This window comes from Lepidochelys kempii, chromosome 9, assembly GCF_965140265.1.
Source record: "Lepidochelys kempii isolate rLepKem1 chromosome 9, rLepKem1.hap2, whole genome shotgun sequence".
NCBI lineage: Eukaryota > Metazoa > Chordata > Testudines > Cheloniidae > Lepidochelys > Lepidochelys kempii.
In genome coordinates, this window is record NC_133264.1 from 97589345 (window position 1) to 97605519 (window position 16175).

The 16175-nt window shown below is 41.7% G+C and overlaps 2 protein-coding genes across 4 annotated transcripts in view; one reads left to right on the plus strand and one right to left on the minus strand.

The window, feature by feature from the left end:
- Positions 1-16175, plus strand: part of ARHGEF6 (Rac/Cdc42 guanine nucleotide exchange factor 6) — a 155551-nt gene that overhangs the window by 75810 nt on the left and 63566 nt on the right. The window contains exon 23 of one of the 2 annotated variants that reach the window (XR_012160633.1): positions 7806-7893. Coding sequence is in view for 1 of the 2 variants with exons in the window: in XM_073358449.1 (XP_073214550.1) it covers positions 7806-7882 (77 nt within the window). In the remaining variant the exon portion in view is untranslated. Of the gene's footprint in view, positions 1-7805; positions 7894-16175 lie in introns of those variants that run through there. The other variant, XM_073358449.1, reaches the window with a different exon arrangement.
- Positions 1-16175, minus strand: part of CD40LG (CD40 ligand) — a 56520-nt gene that overhangs the window by 3398 nt on the left and 36947 nt on the right. For both annotated transcript variants that reach the window (XM_073358456.1, XM_073358454.1), the window contains exons 4-6: positions 10625-10762; positions 6980-7025; positions 4972-5037 (exon numbers count right to left, since the gene is read on the minus strand). In XM_073358456.1, coding sequence (XP_073214557.1) covers positions 4972-5037; positions 6980-7025; positions 10625-10762 — 250 coding nt within the window. The remainder of the gene's footprint in view (positions 1-4971; positions 5038-6979; positions 7026-10624; positions 10763-16175) is intronic.

Below are 16175 nucleotides of genomic sequence, written 5' to 3' on the forward strand. Positions count from 1 at the left end.
GCAAGTAGTTGTATCGGTTGACATCATGTACAAGTTGACCAACGGTGATGGGAATTATTAGAGCTGGATTGGGAGCTCAAGGTGGATATTCTATCCCTCCCCTCTGTACTCTGATGGGATCCCAGCACTAGAGTGGCCACAGATTTGCACTGCTGTCATATTTATACACAGGAAGGAAGTTGGGTTTTTTGGTTCTTAACCCACGCTGTCCCCTCTGATTGACCTGGTGTGTGGCTTAGCATTTGGCCTTCTTTATGCAGCAGAGAAGTAGTCATGGTTATAATACATTTTGCTACAAATAATAGACACAAAGAGCCAGATTCTCAACTGGTGTAAATGGTCATAGCTCCATTGAAGTCAATGCAGCCTTCAGATGCTTGGGTATTGCCTTTGAGAGGAGCTGACTCAAAGCCATGAAGAGTCCCTCTGAAAGGAATGATGGTTTTTGTATTATCAGGTGTGTTCAACACCCAGGTGCTGACATTCGTTTCTGACCTGTACACTGTCTTTACGTTCCTCCTTCCATCGCCCTCTTCCAGCTACTGAAGAGGGTGGGAATCAGGTGAGAACGTATAAAAATAATCTTGCTACAGGTTTCATTCTACAGTCATAACAGGCGCCTCCGAGCCTAGCAACTTACATACCATAAACTTTCTCGTGGCAAAACACAAATCTCCCCCAACAGCATCGGCAGCACTGTCTGCTGCATGCCAGGATGGGCTCTTGTTTGTGCACCGGCTGCCACAGTTGGTGGGGGTGAGTGGAGGTGTCAAGGACATTTGAGGAGTACGTCCTTACTCAGGTAAAATGCCCATTAGAGTCAAAGAGATATGGGTCAAAGAGCACAGGAGGGGCCTTTTCTTGGCTGACGTGTACATCCACCTTGAGCACTGTCAAATAGCGAAACTGAAATAACTAAAACCGTCTCTAATGTAGAACATGAAATATGCCAGGCAATTAGAGTCCACCTACACCGCCTGCAGCAGCTAGTCTCAGGGCCCCAGGCTACAGACTTGATCTCGCGCTACAGCGCTCAAAACAGCTGTGTAGATGTTGTGACTTAAGCTCTGAAGCCCACCCTTCTCCCTGGGCTGCCAAGCCCGAGCTCCAGCTTGAACTCTTTGGATACATCTGCCCAGCAGCTAGACACTTGTGGCTGGCCCGTGCCAGCCAAGAGGCTTGCAGGACTTGGGCTGCAGGGCTGTTTCATTGCTGTGAAGATTTCTGGGCTTGGGCTGGAGCCCGGGCTCTGGGACCCTGTGAGGTAGGAGGATCCTAGGGCTCAGGCTCCAGCCCAAGCCTGGAAGTCTATGCAGCAATGAAACAGCCCAAGCCCCACGAGCCCAAGTCGGCTGGCACAGGCCACAGTCTAGTTGCTGTGTAGACATACCTTTAGAGGGCTTTTTTTCTCTATGGGCCTGATCCTGTGCCCACTGAAGTCAATTACCAAGTTCCCATTGACTTCTCTAATGCAAAATCAAGTCCTATTGAAGTTTATTGAGCAAATATTCATTTTCAACCTTACATTAAAAAAAAAAGTCTTGATTTTTTTTTCCTAATAGGAAAAAAAGAGTGAGAATCAGGTAAGGAAGTACAAAATAAATAACTAAGGTTTTTGGAAGTTTGCTAGACCTGATGGAGTTCTGAGAGTGGCGCTAAACACAGAGCAGAATTTAAACACCCACAGGCTAATCTGGATTTAGGGCACACAGATAATCCCATTGAAGGTTCTGTCTGTTTCAGAGCAAGCTATGTGTTGAGTGACCTACTGTAGTCCAGTAAAGAGAAGAGAATGAACTCCAGCCTCGGATATTAATATGAAAATAATATCCAGTATCAGTGTTTCTAATTACCTCACAAAGAACCCAACCCTGGAGAAACTGAAATACCATTCGCTGCAATGGGAGCAGGATGGGTATCTTGACCTTTAATAGGAAGTTCTCTTAGTGAAGGAATAATCCAGCATGAGGTCTATACATGTGCATGTTACTGTCTTGTTTTCTTTTCCCCAATGGCTGAGTCTAGGCACTGAGTTCCAGCCAAACTAGTTCATTTCTGAGTGTTTGTTAGTTTGCATTATAATATCAATAGGATTACAGGGAATTTTTTTGTGATTTTTATTTGGTACAAAGGTTTCCCCAAGGTTATGCGTTGAGCTATAAAGTGGAATAAAGTCTGTGTGAGTTGTAGCGTCAGAGATGGAAAGAGCTATTGCTGTTACTGGTAATTACTCCGGAGTCAATTGAAATGTGCTTAGGTTTAGAGATTCTTACCAGATTATAGGTCTGATCTTGCAGACTCTTACTCATACACCTTTGCTCTTGCAGCCTGTCTCCTGGGCCAGGACTACTCTAGAAAATTTACCTAGTGCTGACAATTAGTGCAGCCGAGCCAGTGATGAAAATGGTATAACTGCAAGTGTAGACAAGCCCACAACCAATTCAGCACAGTTTCAGGAAACTGTTCTAGATAAATGTAATTGAGATGGTACAGAACATGGCTCTGTGGTGTCTATACGTTCATTATAGTGACTAAGGGTATGTCTACGCTGCAATTACACACCCATGGCTGGCCTGTGCCAGCTCTCTCACGCTCCTGGGGCTCTGGCTAAGGGGCTGTTTAATTGCAATAGAGAGATTTGGGCTCAGGCTACAGCCCGAATTCTGGGACCCTCCCACTTTGCAGGGTCCTAGAGCCTGGCTCCAGCCTGAGCCCAAACGCCTACAGTGCAATTAAACAGCCGCATAGCCTGAGCCCCATGAGCCTGAGTCCGCTAGCACAGGCCAGTCATGAGTTTTTAATTGCAATGTAGAGATACCCTTTAAAGCCAGTGACCATCAGCGCCTTATCTAATGAGTGTTCTCCCTGTTGATATCAAAGGTGGGAAATTTTAGGGGAAATGTGGAGACAGCCTTGAGAAGAGTGAGACGCTTTGCATGCATAAAGACAACACTCATGACTAAGGGTTTGCAGGACTAGGCCTTATTCTGTTCTTACAGTTTAGCATGGGCTATTTCAGATTCTGCATATGATGAACATTACTCTTCACTTAAACCAGCCCTAACCTTCTCCACTCACAGCTGAGCCTGACAATCCCTGGTATGATGGGATTTCTTCATTTAGCAGTTTTTCTTGTAAAAATGACCACCAGAAATAACGTTCTGAAAAGCACACACATACACTACACACACATAGACCACACAAACACTCTCTCTGCTAAAGGCACCCAATTCCCCAGTCCTTCAAAGTGCATGACATGCCTACAAAATCAAATGTATTTTAGCCAGGTTTCAGCAGGAGGGTGGTCCATTTGAAAACAATGACATTATTTCCTTTTCTTAAAGACCATCTATTATTTATTTCTAGGAAACCTGATATTAAAAAAACAGAAAACAACCAATAATGAAGCAAAAGGAAACATGTTCATTGCGAGGTTTAGTTTATGTTGTCACCAAACTCCTATGCTGGAATTATTGTCTTCTAACTCACTGTAGCCTTTCAATTACACTTCACATAAGACCAAACAGAGCCCACCTTATTCAAGTGCATTGTCACAGTGGAGTCTAGTGGGCAGATGGACACGAGTAAGGCAAGCAGGAGTTAGCCTACATGAAATATCATCAGACTCAAGAATAATACTCTACATAGTTACCACTGAGTTTGATTCCCTGAAGTGTGAAACCCCATATAGGAAAATGTGTGCCCAGTGGTTAGAGCAGAGGACTGGGACTTAAGAGATCTGAGCACTATTCCTGGCTCTGCCACTGGCCTGCTGAGTGACTTTGAGCAAGTCACATCACCTCTCTGTGCCTCAGTTTCTCCATCTGTAAAATGCGGATATGCTACTCCCCTCCTTTATGAAGTGCTTTGAGCTCTATAGAAAAAGCACTACAGAAACGCTAGATATTATCATAGAATGATAGAAATGGAGGGCTGGAAGGGACCTCAAGAAGTCTTCTAGTCCAGTCCCCTGTGCTGAGGCACACTAAGTAAACCTAGACCATCTCTGACAGGTGTTTGTCCAACCTGACGGGGATTCCACAACATTCCTTGGAAGCCTATTCCGGAATTCAACTAGCTTTATAATTAGAAAGTTTTTCCTAGTATCTGACCGAATTCTCCCTTGCTGCAGATTAAGTCCATTACTTATTATCCTACTGTCAGTGGACACGGCAGAACGATCGATCACAGTCCTCTTTAGAACAGCCCTTAACATATTGGAAGACTGTTCTCAGGTCCCCCTCAGTCTTCTTTTCTCAAGGCTAAACATGCCCCGTCTTTTTAACCTTTCCTCCTAGGTTAAGCTACCTAAACCTTTTATCATTTTTGTTTCTCTTCTCTGGACTCTCTGCAGTTTATCCACATCTTTCCAAAAGCATGGCACCCAAAAATTGGACACAGTATTTCAACTGAATAGAATGGGACAATTACCTGCCACGTCTTACACACAACACTCCTGTTAATAAACCCAGAATATTAGCCTTTTTCACAACTGCATCACATTGTTGACTCATATTCAAGTTGTGACCCACAGTAACTCCCAGATCCTGTTCAGGATTTGGCTACTACAACTGCCCGGCCAGTTATTCCCCATTTTGTAGTTGTGCATTTAATTTGTCCTTCCTAAGAGAAGTACTTGCACTTGTCTTTATTGAATTTCATCTTGTTGATTTCAGACCAATTCTCTAATTTGTCAAGATTATTTTGAATTCTAATCCTGTCCTCCAAAGTGCTTGCAACTCTGTCATTGAAAATTTTATATGCATGCCCTCCACTCCATTATTCAAGTCATTAATGAAAATATTGAATAGTACCAGACCCAGGATTGACTCCTGGGGGACTCCACTAGATATGCCCTCCCAATTATTATAATAATTATTATGATTATTTCACCACTTATAAATCCCACTTTCCCCTCCTTCTCCACCCCTCCAATTTGTGAATAGGGTCTGGCAAAGCTGAGTTCCTTACCTGATATTTTCTTGGTGCTGTTCTTGAACCCTGTTAGGTGAGCTGAAATTGGTTGCTGCCTGTCATCTGCAATCAAACAAGGCCAGTGATTTATTCATGTGTTTATCCTTATTCATTATCTTAGGCAGTACAGCGACTGCCCTAGACGCACCTCCGTGCTGTGTAATAATATTAAAGTACACAAGAGCCAGAATCATCAGGACTGATTTTAAAAAGCCTCACCCCTCATAGAAAACTTCCCTGTCTAATAGAGATAATGGCCCCAATCTTGCAATGAGCTCTATGGAAGCAGCCCCCCGTGCCCATGCTGAGACCAGTAGGACCAGGGCCTACAGTAATATTCAGTCAAAAGTCTGATCGAACAAAACGTGTACAAATTCCCATGTGTATGAATGCGAATTCGAGCTCTGATGGGCACAGCAAAGTGGGGACTTTCAGCTCAGAGTGCCCTACTGCTGACCTTGAAAGGGTGTGTTCCAGGCACTGACAGCAAAGACATCTCAGGTTCAAATGAGGTGACAGATAGAGCTTTAAATAACCAACTCCCAGACCCTGGAGGGCTGGCTGGCATGCTGAATTACCAATAGGTTGCTGGTGGGGCACACAGTGTAAAGGTGTTATGCACTCACAGAAACCAACCTCACCCAGACGGTGGGATTCTGTGAACTGCAGCGACTAACCACTTCAATAAGCCTTACCCTAACACTCTCTGCTTGGGGTGAGCAGGGAATGTCTTCACTGCAGAGTTAGCCCAGGCTCTGACGCACACAAAAACCCTTTCACCCAGGTTTGATGGTGCTTTCATCCTGGATTAGCTGGGCTGGCTGGAGGTGATAGAGCCTGGGTTCCACTTTCACTTGGGCTGGTAATGTGTCCACTTTCCAGAGAGGACACAGGCTAAATCACTGAATGCTGATAGTCCACCATTGCCTTGCCCTAATTCCCCATGTGCCTAGAAGGACAGACAAATCCTCCCACAATTTACTGGGAAAGAATTATAGAGTGGCTCAATTTACTGCAGTGCCAAGCATTATGGGATGTGCCTCCAGAAGTCCTAGTGACACACATGGGTGAGTGTAGCATCAGTGAGGATGCAGTAATACAGGCAGCTAGCCTAACTTGTATGAGCTAGCCTAACTTGTATGCTCAGACTCAGGTGCTAATCACCTGGGCTAACTCTGCAGTGAAGACATTCCCTTACAGGAGCCCAGTCAAGATATGACAGATGCACCAACGGGAATGCATCAGGCAAGACTATAAAATGCACACCACCAATAAGTATTTACATGCATGCCACCTTGACATGCCTTCTGAATACGTTGTGTTTCAATCCTCCCTTTGGTTGCGGGTATAGAGCCCCACTGACTTCAAAAGGGCTTTAACTCGCTGGCTCTGATTAGCAGCAGGAACTCATTCATTTGTCTGGTACAAACACTGGCCTCACAGAGATGATGGGCATACAATACATAGTAAATAGTTGGTAAAATATTTTCTGCCTATGTAAACTAAAGGATTAGCAGCATTGGGGCACTGGCAGAACAGTGCTTTGTTACTGGTTTAGCAGATTTAGCAATTTAGCACTTTTTGGTAGCTTTCCTGGCAAGCACTTTCTATTCTTCTGACATCTTATCCTTCTCACATTCCTAGAGATGTTCTTCTGCCTCATGCTATCATGATATAATAGCACTGAAAGACCCAGATGCTGAGCAAAGGACGCCTCAAATCTTGTTCCAAAATGACACCGTAAAGCTCAAGGATTGCCATAGGTATTAAGATACTGACTCTAGACCTTCTGAAACATCATAAGGAACCAAACCTGCTGCATGGGAGTGTTGCCATTGACTTCACTGGGAGCAAAATCAGGCTCCAAGCACAGGGCAGGCCATCCCCAGATTTTTTATGTTATCGATGGTGTTTTCAATGATGCAAAGAACATTGTCTCTTGACAGACCTACTTTCCACTTTATTTCATTTAGTAAAAGTTTTCCCAGAATATCAAGAAGTGTACCTTTTTGCATTTCAAATTTTGCACCATCCTTGCTGAGTTCTGCATCCTAAAACCAGAGCATTATAAAAGGTTATTCAGAGATTTGAAATCACATTTAATTAGTGTTCCAAATACAGCACATCTAATCCTACAATGTATTTGTGATAACCAAAGGTATCAGAATAGTATCCTTGGAGTTATCTGTGACCATATAATGATATTCACAGTAAAAGCGCATCAGCATAACTGAGAACAGAGTTTGACCCATAATATTTTAGATTTACATGAAACTTATCATCCTAAAGGATTGCCGGGCCGTACGAAAGGAAATGCAGCCAATTCGGGGAGCTAGAGGGTAGGACAGCTACCAATGGGTGTAGAGCACACTGAAAAATAGTGGCAGGGTTGGGGAACCACACCTTTACTCATATGTAAATATCCATACAGAGCAAAACAGTTTGACCCTAAAGGTTAACCTGTATTAAACTGCATGTTATTCCTTTTGTCTGACAGGAGGATGAAGGGCTGCTTGCATTTCAAATCAGATGCTTAGAACACTAAGGCATCCCCTACCTACCAGTCTCATTATACAGTAAAAATTCCATGACTGGAAAAAGATTGGAGAACAGATCACCCAATTTTTGTTCTTCTGGCAAACCACCCTGACTTCGCATTAGCAGAATCAATGCTAGTACATAAACAAAGCATAGCACTTGGGGGGACAATATAGTGCCCCTCCTACACAGATACTCTACAAGTGACATTGGTTATTACTGTTTGGCAAGGTTTGAATAAAATAAATTGACAGCTCATCATCATTGAGCGTAATCTTCTCTGTTCTCTCTAGTGCCTGAACTACCTGATCAGTATTTCTGATGTGTGGAGAGAAAATAAATATTTGAGAAAGCAGAAGGAAAAAGGCCAGTAAGTTCCCATTTTCATCACCTGTGTTGTGAGATCTTTTCTTCCCTGCAGTGCAGCCCATTGGAATTCATTTTTATGGTAAGCAATATTTTTCATTGCTTTGGTGCAGCAGATATTTAAGACCTACTACGGACCTAATTTATTTCTGTTCCCCAGCACTGGATTCAAAAGGTGTTAGTGAGGTTACAGTTTGGCCCTGAGAGCTCTATTGACTCTCGGTTCTGGGATACCTATCACCAGAACTTGTGAAAACAGCTCTGCTGGGGTCACGCGCAGCAGAGTTTTTACTTTCCGTTTGTAGCTCACGGTTTAAAGGGCCTTTTATTTTAGGTTTTATATCATGAAAATGCTGTGACAGGAAAGGTGTATTTGAAAACACTTAGAAGAATGACTGTACAGGGCAATTCAAAAAGTGTGATGCTTTCCTACAAGGCTAGAGTACAGCGCTGCAATGCTGGACTCCTCCAGCTCAGACACACTACAGGGTATTCAGAACTGATGAGCCTGGTCAGTTTCAGGCATGATTTGCTTTATCAACTAGAGCCTGATCGAAAATGTTCGGAAGGACTCCCATTTGACTTTGATGGGCTTTAGTTTAGGCCCCTGATGTGCATGCCACCAAAATCCACTTAACACAGGTAGGAAATTATTATATCTACTGAACAGAATAAACACTGCTAATTAATTATTTCAAGAGCTAGGCAGATTGAGGGCACCATCCCCTAATCTGACACCAATTCAGAGTTCATTAGCTGGTTCCCTTCACCTATTCCATTCACTAGGATATGCCAGAAGGAACTTACTGACTATACCAAATGGATCCTAGTTAGTGCCTCGTGAATGAGCTCATAGTTAAGTACCTGAATTTCTAAAAAAACATGATGATAATATGTCCCTGTAGCTGACATCAAATATCTGGAGCCTTGTGCTAGCTTAGATGTATGCGTGGAATTCTCATTAACATTAATGGCACTGCACTTCCATGTGCAAACCAAGGGCTGTGTAACATCAAGCATCTATGCCGGAGCAGAATTAAGCCTCAGATATGCTATGCACACTGTTCTCATGCATCTCGAATAACCTGCTGTTTTGCTTCTTCATGAATAGCAGACTTTTTTCTAGCTGCTGAACTGTATGTGCTGCACCTCAGCGCCAGTAATGAAAATGAGCACAGTGTCTGGGCTCAGTTCTCAAGCGCTTTGCAACTTGTGTAGTCATTGACACCTATGCAGTGTGGGTGTAAAAACACAACCAAATCTCACACTGGTGGCAGCATTTTACACCCACCTTCCAAAGGTGTTAGTAAGGTGCAAGACAGTTGAGAATCAGGCCTTCTGTGTACTGTTTAGCACACAGGGTCAGATCCTACCAGCAGCCCACAAATGGAGCTCCCTGTCCAGTTCTGCATGAAAGCTGGCATCAGAGCAATGTTAATAAATCATAGAATCATAGGACTGGAATGGACCTCGAGAGATCATCTAGTCCAGTCCCTGCACTCATGGCAGGACTAAATATTATCTAGACCATTTCTAACAGGTGTTTGTTTAACGTGCTCTTAAAAATCTCCAATGAGGGAGATTCAACAAACTCCCTAGGCAATCTATTCCAGTGCTTAACCACCCTGACAGTTAAGAAGTTTTTCCTAATGTCCAACCTAAACCGCCCTTGCTGCAATTTAAGCCCATTGCTTCTTGTCCAATCCTCAGAAGTTAAGGAGAACAATTTTTCTCAGATACAATCTGAGATCAACTTGTAGGGCGTCAGCTCCATCACTCCCACTAAGCCGATGAGAGTTAGGGTGTCAAAGTCCTGAGTGTTGTACTGCGAACACAACCTCTTGTGTACACTTTTGTAGCTACTGTCTTGTTTGTTAAATAATGGGTGCAATTGTTGTTACATAATGTAACTCATTTTAATATAAAAAAGAGCAAATCTTGTGAAGGGCTTAGAGTGACCCAGTATTTTGTCATCTATATTTTTGCCGTCTATATTTGTCATGCTTGGTGCATTGTAAATATTGTTATGTATAATGATACTCCTGTGTAATAATTATGATGTGTTAAGTGCCACTTGTATACCATGCACCAGGGGTGCTGGAACTAGGAGTGCAGGGAGTGCGGCACCACGCCCTGGCTTGAAGTGCTTTCCATCATAGATAGGGCTTACAGTTTTGTTCAATGGCTTTCAGCTTCCCCTCTATAAACTTGTTCCAGCGGCACTGCCATGCACTATATTTAACATGGAGGAGACATGATCCGAGCCCTCTGGAGCTCACACTCTAAACAGACGCAGTAACTGAACTCCAATATAAATGAGCCTTTCCTATACCTTTGTCTTCAGTACATGATAAATAATTAAATATCATTTTATCCCATGACTGTTAAAAGTTTCATTCAATGCAAATGATCCTCAAACTTTCTAAGACAAACATTCCATTGTCAACTGGGGCAGATTGTGTGAGTAAAATTACCTACAGGTGTTTGTGTTTGTACAATCAGGCTCTATAATATTTGTTTTAGTGGGCCAGATTCTGATCACACTTACGTTAAAATAATTCCATTTACTTCAATGGAGTTATTCTGAATTTAACTCCAGTTAAAATGGGATTAGAATCTGGCCCAATATGTGGAAGTGTACAAATATTGCTTTTTAAATACAGCTTTGCAATATTGCCTGTGTGTGCCTACATATGTGGCATTGCAAATCTTTATCAGCATCTTTATTTATTTAACAGCATCTTACCTTGACAAGCAGATCCTGGAATCTGTTTATGATCTCCTTACAGTCCAATAATGATGAGCCCGCACCTTCTGGTTTCCGACATTTTTGTATTCTTCTGAGGAACAAATAATCTTCATGTAAGCTCAACTCCTGTTCCAACTGTCAGTGAGATAATAGATAAAACAGAATGCTGGAGGCCAAGTGACAAAAGAACATAAGCTCATTGTGTTCTGAAACAACGTCTCATGAAACAGTAGATCCCTACACCATACCATACCTCAAAGGCCCAATCCTGAAGGCCATACTCAAGCAAAGTTCCCACTAACTTCAATGGGAATTTTGTCCAAGTAATGGCTGTAGGATTGGGCCCCACATCAGATTTCTGTATAAAATAAATAACAGCAATTGAAACTTGCTCTCAGATCTTTTGTATTAATTTTAGGGCTGTCAATTAATCGCAGTTAACTCACGCAATTAACTCAAAAAAATAAATCGCAATTAAAAAAATGAATCACGATTAATTGCACTTATAACAATAGAATACCAATTGAAATTTATTAAATATTTTTGGATGTTTTTCTACATTTTCAATATTGATTTCAATTACAACACAGAATACAAAGTGCACAGTGCTCACTTTATATTATTATTTTTTATTACAAATATATGCACTATAAAAACGATAAACAAAAGAAATAGTATTTTTCAGTTCACCTCATACAAGTACTGAAGTGCGATCTCTTTGTCCTGAAAGTGTAACTTACAAATGCAGATTTTTTTTTTTTGGTTACATAACTGCATGCAAAAACAAAACAGTGTAAAACTTTAGAGTCTACAAGTCCACTCAGTCCTACTTCTTATTCTGCCAATTGCTAAGACAAGCAAGTTTGTTTACATTGGTAGGAGATACTGCTGCCTGCTTCTTATTTACAATGTCACCTGAAAGTGAGAAGAGGCGTTCGCATGGCACTTTTGTAGCCAGCATTGCAAGGTATTTACATGCCAAGTATGCTAAACATTCATATGCCCTTTCATACTTTGGCCACCATTCCAGAGGACATGCTTCCATCATGATGATGCTTGTTAAAAAAAAATGTGTTAATTAAATTTGTGACTGAACTCCTTGGGGGGAGAATTGTATGCCTCCTGCTCTGTTTTACCCACATTCTACATATATTTCATATAGCAGTCTCAGATGATGACCCAGCACATGTTTATTTTAAGAACACTTTCGCTGCAGATTTGACAAAATGCAAAGAAGGTACCGATGTGAGATTTCTAAAAATAGCTACAGCACTCAACCCAAGGTTTAAGAATCTGAAGTGCAGTCCGAAATCTGAGAGGGATGAGGTGTGGAGCATGCTTTTAGAAGTCTTAAAAGAGCAACTCTCTGATGCAGAAACTACAGAACCCAAACCACCAATAAAGAAAATCAGCCTTCTGCTGGTGGCATCTGCCTAAGATGATGAAAATGAACATGTGTCAGTCCTCACTGCTTTGGATCATTACATTAAGCAGAACCCATCATCAGCATGGAAGCATGTCCTCTGGAATGGTGGTTGAAGCATGAAGGGACATATGACTCTTTAGTGCATCTGGCGCTTAAATATCTTGCAATGCCAGCTCCAACAGTGCCATGCAAATGCCTGTTCTCACTTTCAGGTGACATTGTAAACAAGAAGCAGGCAGCACTATCTTCTGCACATTGTAACCAATCTTGTTTGTCTGAGTGATTGACTGACCAAGAAGTAGGACTGAGTGGACTTGTAGACTCTAAAGTTTTACATTGTTTTATTTTTGAATGCAGTTTTTTTTACATAATTCTACGTTTGTAAGTTCAACTTTCATGATAAAGAGATTGCACTACAGTACTTATATGAGGTGAATTGAAAATTTTTTTTTGTTTTTTACAGTGCAAATATTTGTAATAAAATATAAACATAAAATGAGCACTGTACACTTTGTATTCTGCCTTGTAATTGAAATTAATATATTTGAAAATGTAGTAAACATCCACAAATATTTAAAATAAATGGTATTCTATTGTTGTTTAACAGCACAATTAATCACGATTAATTTTTTTAATCGCTTGACTTCCCTAATTAATTTACATGTTTCCCCTTTTCAAAAGGCAGAAGGTGAGACTTCATCAGTTGCTATAGGTATCTATGTGTGAATCTTGATGAAGAGCTTGATTCTGCCGCCCTTATTCCTGTGGAGTAGAACCTTGAATTGGTAAGAAGTCCCACTGAAATCACTGAGGCTGTATTGGGATGGAAGAACACAGACTCTGTGCCGATACACATTCCAGTGATTGGAACAGACTTCTGCATGGTCTGTGCTAGTGGATCCAAATGCAGGGTCAGACTCTCAGGACCTACTCATCGTGAGGAAAGGTGACGGATTCAGACTGTTTCTATGGTGTACGACCGCATTTCATCTTCTCTTAGACCAAAACAGTCCATTTCATAACTCAGAGAAGAAATATTTTCTTGCAATAATTAGTAATTACATTCATTCAGACAGACCGTGTTGCTTTGTTTCTCTTGAGTAGCACCGTACTGCACAAGTAGTTCCATTAAAATCAGTGGGACTACGTGCATAGTAAGGTACCACTCAAGGTGAGTACAGAATTTACAAACTGATCCACCACATGCAAACTAACCCGTTCTTAATCTTCCAGACTGTTTTGCCTCTTGTACTTTAACATTTGGAGCCGAGCTCTACATTCCATTGTTAGGGATCAGTATTAACTCATTTAAATTTAAATTAAAAATATGCAAAAATGTATATTTTTAATTTCAATGAGAAAATATTGTCTGCATGCCTTTTAAGGAGAATACACTTTATTCTATACCCAATTAGGTAGTTTTACTTGATATATGAAGCACAGCTGGCTACTTACTGTATATCATTTCTTTTACTTGACTAAAAAATAGTTTTAGGCAAGCGACTATAAGCATAGCATGGTCTAGCGGCAGTTTGAATAAGAGCAAACTTGAAAACAGTTTTGAAATTTTGAATTCTTTAAAAAATATTGTTAGAAGCATGAAGCAGAATAATTTGGATTATGCTTATTTTAAAAAACTCCACTCTCCTTAAGTGCAACTTATTATAAAATTATCATAGGCAAATATTTAAAAAGCTTCTGAAACCTCTTCCTTTGCTAGGTATCACTGTAAAGCTCAATACTGCTGAATCTAAAATAGTATCACAAAATAAAAGATTTCACCTTACTCCCAACAAAGAGCATAGAATAATTGTCAAACTGTTCAAACCAACCAAACAATATTTTCATTCTACTGTCACTGTATTTAATCTGATAAAATAAGCAGCTTGATTTGATATAATCTACACTGCCCTTTGCTACACTATTATCATTTTGTTAATTAAAGGGGAAAACTCTTTATGACAATGTATCTTTTATTAAGTGGAAAATGAATGCATAAACAAGAATGTTTACACGATAAATGCTGCTTCTATGTAAGTACAACTATTTGCATTATTCTGCCTCATTTTTCACTGTTGTTAATCAATTTTCTTCATGCTAAATGTAAATCATTGTTAGAACCAGTCCATTTAACATGATCATATTTCTAACCTTACCTTATCCAGCTTCATGTGAAGATATAAGCAAAAAAGTACAGTCCCAATAGTCTGTGCTATAATAAATACAATAAGAAAACACATAAAAATTTTCATGGTGTTAGGTGAGCTGGTACTGATAGGTCGAGGCGTAGTTGGGCTATAAGGTTCGTTCATTCTGTGTTCAAGTGGCTGTGGCCTCCCCTTCAAAAGCACGGTGCAGAAGCAGCATGAGAACTGCCTCGCTAGCATGCTTCTCAAGATAGTTAAAGGACAGGTAGTTGTGACAGCCCACACTTCCTGGAAAAAACCCTTCGTAGTGGGTAGGTTTGTTCATTACCGTCTCCCACAACAAAAAGTGACTTGAACTTTCTTCTTTCATTCACTTCCATACTTTTTCCTATTGTTCTATCAGAAGTCAGTTGAATGTTCTTATTCCATGTATTCATACTTGCCTCGCAACGCTCCAGAAAATAAGTGTATTTTTTTCCTACTGAGGACAAACATTTCATGGCTGATGGCTTCAAAGAAATGAGGAAAACAAATCCACAAGCAAAGCTGCTGAATTTCAATGTGGAGAGTAAAAGATTGGGAAATAGTCAAAACCAACACACACAAAAAGTCTTACTTTAATTTTTGTTTGTCTCCGTGAGGAAGGATGGTTTTGTAATTAAGGACCTAGACAGGACTCAGGAGATGTGAGTTCAGTTCCTGGCTTTATCACAGTCTCCCCTTTGTGATCATGGACAAGTTGCCTAATCTCTCTATGCCTGACCTCACCATATGTGAAAAGGAGGGGTAATAATACTTCTTGCCTCTTGACTATGGCACCTTCCTGACCACAGCACCCTGGGCGGTCACCCACATCACCCACCCATAAGGTCTGCCCTACGTGACAGAATGTCCACCCCACTTGGCCTGAGGGGGGTAAATTAGGCCAATTAACCCATAGGCTGCAGCTGGAGTAAAGCCAGGGTGTATTAAGGCCTAATTGCTGATGATGTCCAGCTGGTGGAGGACCTGGGCCGGGTTTATAAAGACAGGAAGTTGGCAGCAGGAAGGAGCTGTGGGGGGAAGTAGTCTGTAGTCACTCCCTGGGAGAAGGGAGGTGTGTTTGGGGGGCTATGGTGCCAACTGGCCTGTGGTTACTCCCTGGGAGGAGGGAGTTTGGGCTGGTAAATCTAAAGCAGAGGGGAGCCAGAAGGTACAGCTGGGAAGTAGGAAGGCATCCAGGGGAAGAGCAACATGGTCTGGGAGTGTGTAGGCTACCTTTGCTAGAGAATGGGTCCGTGGACTGGAACCCAGAGTACAGGGTGGGCCTGGGTTCCCCTACCAGCCACTGGAGGAGTGGCACAGTCAGGGCAGTGAAGGGAAGACTGCCATTTTTATAGGGAGGGACTTTGATACCCAGAAGGGGTGGACTATAGTGACCTGGTTGGAGGGCTGAGTCACAAAGGAGCACCCTGAGTTCCACAGAAAGAGAGACCATGGGGCGAGGAACTCACAGAAGTGGGCATCAGATCTGGAACTAGCTAATCCCCAGAGCAATCAGTAGGAGGTGCTCCAGTGGTGAGTGGACTCCATGACACTTGCACAATTAGGTGACAATCCTGCTCACATTGAAGTCAGTGGAAGTTTAATAACTGAATTCAATAAGACCAGGTCTTTAAAGAGAGACAGTACATTGGAAATCTGGTCCCAAATATTCAATAATCCGAGGGCCAAATCCTGGAGTCCTTGCTCAGGCAAAACTCTCCAGGCATTTCACTGGGATCCCCAAGAAAGTTGGGGGAAGAGGGGTAGTCCCCCCACCTAGATATGGAGAAGCTATCCACAAGCATCACCTTTTTACTCCCACTGTCTTGGGATCAAAGCAACCAAAGCTCATGAGCGCTAACAGTTGCGGGAGTGGGATCAGCACTAATCGTAAATAACAAGCCCCTCTATTCATAGAGAGGAAAGTTGGTCTCATGGTTAATGCACTGGC